Consider the following 6,773-nt stretch of genomic DNA (forward strand, 5'->3'; position numbering starts at 1 on the left):
AAGCAGGGTAGGTGACTTCCCCAATAGCTTCCAGGATGTTGCCACTCACCTGTCAAACACAAAGCGCATGAGCTGCAGGTTGAGGGTGCAGGGCAGGCTGAGCAGCCGGATCTTCCTCGTGGCGTTTTGCTTGCTCTGACAAGTCTCACAAAAATAACGATTGTCCCCTTCTAATTTTTCCTCCTGAGTGTGGAGAGGCAGAGGGAAAGGTCTTGAGAACATGTCAGCACTGAAAAGTCAAGTGAGCTGTTCAACAGCTGGAGAATGAGAAGCACCAAAGTTATTTTAACTACTTAAGTCTCTTCTCAGCTGCTTCCCAAATTTTTCTGAGTTAAAGACACACTAATGACTGCACTTCACAGCATGGCCAGAGCTGGCTGCTCTCGCTTTAAGGCACATTTTAGACTGAATCAAGCCCCATTCCAAGTGCTCAGATCTCTTACTTTTGCTCCTCACTTGACCGAGTTGGTTTATACCAAAGAAAATCATTAAACCACCCCTTTTACAAGTTCACATGGACCTAGTTAATGTAAAGCCACATTTTAGCCTGGAAACTACAACCCTCTGCTCAGCCACCCAAAATCACCCTGCAGGAGTCACTCACTGCCTAACCAAATCCAAGGGCAGGACTAGGCCACAGGAAAATTCTAACTCCCCTAAAAACCGTCAAAGGGTGTTTTGTGTGAAGGAAGGGCAGACAAATGTCAAATTCACCAATTCAGGAATTTAATCTGTACACCCAAAAGTTTTTTGTTGTTTTTTTTTTTTTTTTTTTTCACAGCAGACCTTCCAGGCAGAGGAACTGGTTTGCTGAGTGCACCTGAGCAAGGAGCTCAGGGAAGGGGTTTGGGTTAGTTCTGTCCCAAACAGTCTGAGTGAAATCCACACCTTAGTGTGCAAGAGCTGAACTTCGGATCCAGGCAAATTTTCAAGTTGAATTGAGAACACTTGCAGCTGTTCCTGCAGCTATTCCTGGCACTCCCAGGCACTTTTGAGAGCACATTTTTCCACATGGAATGTCTCCTGTTGCTATGCAGATGAGCACTGACACAGAAAACAGAAAAGCAGCCGTTCTCCTAGTGCTATCTGTGACAAAGCAGGCAGAGACTTTTCCCTAACTTTCCTGGCAAAGTATTTTAACTAAAAAAGCAACTTTCAAGTGCTTTTTAAAGATGTAATGGGAGCATGTGATATCACGGAGTCATTCCCTGCTCCATGCCTCAATCCTGAATTTTGGGTCTGCGGAAAAAAAAACATTTTCACTTGGATGCATCCGCCTGAGCCAAGTCAGTGGCAGCACTCTGAAACCGACCTCGAAGGCTGTGAATTGGAGGAAGAAATTGAAATTCCTTGCTAAAAATAGCAGGCCTCCAACCCCCACAAGCTCATACCTTGAGGAATTCTGTTATACAGTCTGTCAACTGCTTGTGTCCTTGGATGTTTAACTCCAGCTCATAAAATTTAGACAGCAGTTTAGATTCTCTGCCACACTGGTTACACCTGGAATGGGAAAGAACACAAAAATACATTTGAGGACAGGTCAGGACTCATGTGTTGGTGCTCCCAAGCCTTTAGTAAAATATTCCTTGAATAAAACTAGGAAAAAAAGTGAAGTCAGGGCTAAAGAAATTTACACCTTCACACCATAAAAACTCCAGCAGAAGGTTTAAACAGCTTAATAGCACCTACCAGGACCTGTCCCAACTTGCATGCACTGTTTTCTATGATTTTTAAGGTGAAATTCACAGCTCTGAGAACACAAGAATAAAAATACAACACCCAGGATGCTGCTTTCTGGCTGCAGGATCTGCCACTCCATTAACTCACTTGCAAGTTTAGTTGGTAAATTCTTATTAAAGGAGTAAAAGCAGCTGGAGAACTGTCACAGCAACACTACACACACAGAAACAAGAAAAGAAAAGGAAAATATATCTCAGAAAGCGTTTCTGCTGCAGCTTAACTGCCTGCTCTGGTTGCTGTAAGGGATCTTCCCCTCCCAAATCCTTCTAAAAATTTAAATGCTTACAGAAAGGGTCTTCCCAAAATTATTACTTACACTGTGACATAAGCATACTCTCCACAGAACTGCTTTTGCACAATGTTCCGGACATCTGGGTTTTTCTGCTTGGACAAAGTATCTTCCAGCAGGGACATGAACAGCTTGGAAAACTCCTGGGCATCCTGAAAGAGAAAACCAAGTTTCTTAACAATCCACCACAGCACAATCCCAACCCTGTCACTAATTCACTGCTAATAACTTCAAGCCCTTCACACGGGCTGCACTGAAGCCCCGTGCACCGCATGGAAAATAAAGACCAGGCAGGAAAACTAAGGAAAACAGAGGAATTTGGCTAAAAGGAGCGTGAGGCCCTTGGTGTGGGAGCACAGCAGGAGCTGCCCTGGCTCCCCGCCAGCCCTGCCGGGGGTTTTGACTTCTGCTCTGCTCCTCCCAGGATTCTGGAAGGGATAAAAAAACTCCTGTGGAGCTTTCGAGCCCCTTGATCCTCATTTTTGCAGCTGTCCCTGCTCAGATCAGAGGTAAGAGGAGAAAAAAAAAACACCCTAAAAATGACAAGCTGCCCTATGGGTGATCCTGGCAAAGCTCTAGAACTTCCCCACACCCAGTTCAGGGCCCTTCTCTCCCACCCTGGTTCTCCTCTTCCAAAAACAAACAGGTTTGGCCGCTTTCAGCTGCCCTGTGGTGTCCTTGGTCAGCTTCCTTCCCCTCCTGACCCTCCCAAGGAAACATTTGCCAGCACTCTGGTTCTTTCTTCAAAACCTCCCATTACCCCTCTGTGTGGATTTCCAATGAATGCCCTTCTCCCAGGCTCTCTCCAGCTGCAGCCCCATAGGGCTCACAGCACTTGCCTCCCACATGCTCCCCTTGGATCCTGGCTGGCTCCTGATGATCCACCTCACCCTGAAGATCTCCCTTGCGAGGGCCCTTTCACCACCCAACGTCCCTCTGGAGGAGCAGCCCATGGAACACCTGCAGAAGGACCCTCACCACAGCTCTGGCTCCCACCCGGCCCCATCCCATTGCTCCTGGTCTTCATCCCACCACCCAACCCTGATCTTCTGCACTCATCACTTCCTAGCCTCATTCCATTGCTCCCTGGGCTCCTCCTTATATCCCTGTACTTGTCTCATTGTTTCATGTTCTGATCCCATCACTCCCTGGGCTCCTCCTGATCTCTCCCTCATCATCCTATTGTTCTATGTCCTGATCCCATCACTACCAGGGCCCTGTTCTCATCCCATCTCTCACTGGGCTCTTCCCAAACTGGCCCCATCCCATCACTCCATGTTCTCATTCCCTCACTTTCTGGACTCCTCCTGATCTCCTTGGCCTCATTCCATTGCTCCTTAGCCCATCCCATCATTCCCTGGGTTCCTCCTATCACCTTGTCCTCATCCCATTCCCCCTTGGGATCCTCCTGATCTCCCTCTCTCCATCCCATTTGCTTGCTGTTCTCCTCCTGATCTCCCTGTCCCCATCAAATCACTCCTTGGACCCCTTATCTCCCTGGCCCCATCTTATCCCTCCCTGGGCTCTTCCTGATGCCTCTGCACTCCTGACATCCTGGCCCCCTCCTGTTTCCTCCCTGCACTCTGGGAGGGGCCTCACCTCCCCCTTCATGTTTGCACCCAGAAGCCAGACCCAGCTGGGAGCTGCCTGACCACCCAAGGGTGATTCCCAACTTCTGGAAGTGCCAGGAATCCCTTCCACACACCTGCTGCTGCCCTGTGTCGAGCCCCAATGCCTTGACAAAGCCCGAGGGGTCAATGTAGCGCCGCTTACTGTTCTGCAGCAGAGCAAACAGGTACTGCAGGTGCTCACAGATGGTCTGGGGCTCATAATCTGGGAAAAACACAAGGCAGAGCAGGAATTCAGGATGAGAAGGGATAGCTCCAAGTGTTTCATAACTACTAAAAAATGATGGGGTTGGAAGGTAGTTGGAGTTCTCAGGAAAACTGAAGTGGATCACGTAGATGATGATGCCAAATCCCAGCACAACTCAAATAGTGAAAAATTTAGGCTGGGAAAAACCCTTAGGATCACCAAGTCCAACTGTAAATATTTACATTCTTCAGCTTGCAGATAGGAGAGTGGAGCCAGGCTCTGCTGCCAGGGAACAAGAGACAGGATGAGAGGAAATGACCTTGAGTTGTAACAAGAATAATATCCTAGCTTGGATATTAAGGAAAATTCCTCCATGGGAAGGATAATCAGGCACTGGAACAGGCTGCTCAGGGCAGTGGTGGAGTCACCAATCCTGGAAGTGCTCAAAAACTGTCTGGATGTGGCACCTGCGTACATGGGTTAATGGTGGGCTTGGCAGTGCTGGGGGAATAGTCAGATTGATAATCTTGGAGGAGCTGTCCAACCTTAGGGATTCCATGATTCCATCCTGCAGTGTCCAGCATGAGCTTTGAGAGAAAGGTTTATACAACATGCACCAATTACCCCAAAGATCAGCTTCTTATTTACCCCAGAAGGTGAAACATCATTTACAACCACCATGAAACAACAACAGAGGTGGCTGCACTGACCCAGAGCTTCCCCAGGGAAAGCACCCAGGAGCAGAGAAAACATAGGAGCCTTAATCCTATCTGGGGCCCAAATTTCAGCCCTGCCATGGGATAAGTGCAGCTCTGTGCCAGCACAGACCAGCCCCGATCCACATGTTCCACCTGCAGCACCACCACTAGGTATTTCTGGAAGCAAGACCAAACCACATCATCATTTTCAACCAGCTCAGGTCACTGTGGTCTAAGACATCACTAGAATTAACATTGGTTCATTCCCAAAATCCAGATAATGCCTCCAAACAGTTCAGCAATGGAATATATGGTTGTAGCTTCACCTATGAATTCTCCTGATAAGCCTTATCCCAACATGTGGTTTTACAAGGAAAGGAAGAAATCCCTTTCTCCCACGCACCTGTGTCCTTGGGAACGCCATCCCCACAGGCGCTGGGGCACAGGTAGAGCGCCTGCCGCAGCTCCAGGTTCAGGAACCACATCTGCAGGAAGGTGTTGACGTAGCACGTGGCACCAAGGTTCGTCAGGCCCACAAACGCGTTCTGGGGGGGCAAAGAAAAGGCCAGGAAAGGTCATCTCCCCTCGTCCCCGGCATCCCTCCTGGGCCCCGGGGGTGGGGTTTGGGGGTACCTTCTTGCGACGCTCGCAGTTGGGGTCATCAATGTTGTGGAAGCTGTTCTCGTCGATCTCGCCCAGCCACACGTGCTCCCCGATGCCCACCAGGCAGTTGGGGTTCCCTCGGCAGTTCCTCCTGGGGAGCCAGACCCCAGCTGTCACCCCCATGTCCCTTGGGGGCTGAGAGGGGTGACAGTAGGGGGATTTGGGGGAAGCATATAATGTTAATGGGATGAGACATGGAACACTCCCCTCTCCAAAAAGAGTGGTCATGGATGACAAAGGTGGTGAATTATAGGGTTTTTTTAGATAAAAAAGGGCAAGTATGGGACCAAGGGGTTCTCCTATATCTGGGAAGCCAGGCAGGGACATGGCTTGCCCCAACTCCAGGGTGAGTGCTGTACATTCAGGCAAGGAAATGGGCTCCCTACAGCCCACAGGGATCCCCTGCAAATGGGGAACCAGGCAGAGAGAGGGGTCCCTACAGTCCTGGGGTGGGACTAGTTTCTTATATCTGAGAAGTCATGCAAGAAGAGGGGTTGCCTACAACCCGGGGGTTATCCTATAAACGGGGAGGGAGAAGGAAGGAGAGGGCTCCCCACAACCCCAGGAGGGCTCCCCTGTATCTGAAACGCCCAGCAACAACGGGCACCCCACAATACAGGGTGGTACCCTGTATCTGGTGAGCCAGGTGGGAGGAGTGTCCCCCACTATCCCAGGGAGTTCCCCTACATCTGTGGAGCCAGAGAATGAGGAGGGGTCCCCACAAACCCGGGGAGGGTCGGTCCCCCTATGTCTGAGCAGAGAGGGGACAGAGGTTCCAACAGTTCCCCACCAGGCCCAGGGAGTCCCCTCCATCTGGGCAGCAACAGAACGAGACTGTGCTGAGGGCCGCCCCAGCCCCGGGGAATGGGGCCCCCCAGAAGGGAACACGGGGAACCTCCACCGAGCCCCGGACCTCGGGAGGGGCAGGGAACGCCGCGCGCCTCACGGCGGGAAGGAACACGGGGGTTCCCCCCAGATCCCAAGCGCGCTGTCGGGGGGTTCTATGCCCGGCCCAGCCCCGCGGTACCGGCAGGCGCCGCGCTGGCAAGGCTCCAGCCGGACGCGATAGGCCGCCTCGATGTGCTCCTGCGCCACCGCCTCGGGGCGGCACTGTCTCGGTCCAGCGCCACGCCGCCTTCTCCAGCTGCAGCCGCGGCGCCATGGCTCCCGCCGGCGCCCCGGGGCTTCCCTGGCCCGGCCCGGCCCGGTCGTTGCCTCGGTCCTTGCCCCGGTCCCGGCCCGGTCCCGATCCCACCCGGCCCCTCCCGCCGCCGTCAGGGCCGGTGACGCCACGAGCGCGACGCGGTGAGGGCGCGAGGTGCTGACGTTAGCGGACCGTGACGCGCCCGGCTGGGGGCGGGGCTTCCGCTGCGGGGGCGTGGCTTGGCCGCACCAGGGGCGCGGCCTCGGACTACTGGGGCGCGGCTTGCATGAGCGACCGGAGAGGGTGTGGCCTATGCGGAATTGGGGCGTGGCTGGCGCTGTATGGGCGGGGCCTGCCCGGCCGGTGGGCGGGGTCCGTGGCGCGGGGCCGCGCTGGATCCCATCGCACCCCCTGCCATCCGTAC

General features: G+C 52.8%; 1 protein-coding gene across 1 annotated transcript in view; it reads right to left on the minus strand.

Annotated features, from left to right (window-relative positions):
- Positions 1–6,522, minus strand: part of USP48 (ubiquitin specific peptidase 48) — a 31,101-nt gene extending 24,579 nt beyond the window's left edge. Inside the window, 8 exon segments of the mRNA XM_066334498.1 lie at positions 50–183; positions 1,392–1,500; positions 2,057–2,181; positions 3,735–3,862; positions 4,946–5,087; positions 5,176–5,296; positions 6,233–6,312; positions 6,314–6,522. Coding sequence (XP_066190595.1) covers positions 50–183; positions 1,392–1,500; positions 2,057–2,181; positions 3,735–3,862; positions 4,946–5,087; positions 5,176–5,296; positions 6,233–6,312; positions 6,314–6,367 — 893 coding nt within the window. The 5' untranslated portion in view covers positions 6,368–6,522.
- Positions 6,523–6,773: the final 251 nt, after the last annotated feature.

This window comes from Sylvia atricapilla, chromosome 22 (assembly GCF_009819655.1).
Source record: "Sylvia atricapilla isolate bSylAtr1 chromosome 22, bSylAtr1.pri, whole genome shotgun sequence".
Classification (NCBI taxonomy): Eukaryota; Metazoa; Chordata; class Aves; order Passeriformes; family Sylviidae; genus Sylvia; species Sylvia atricapilla.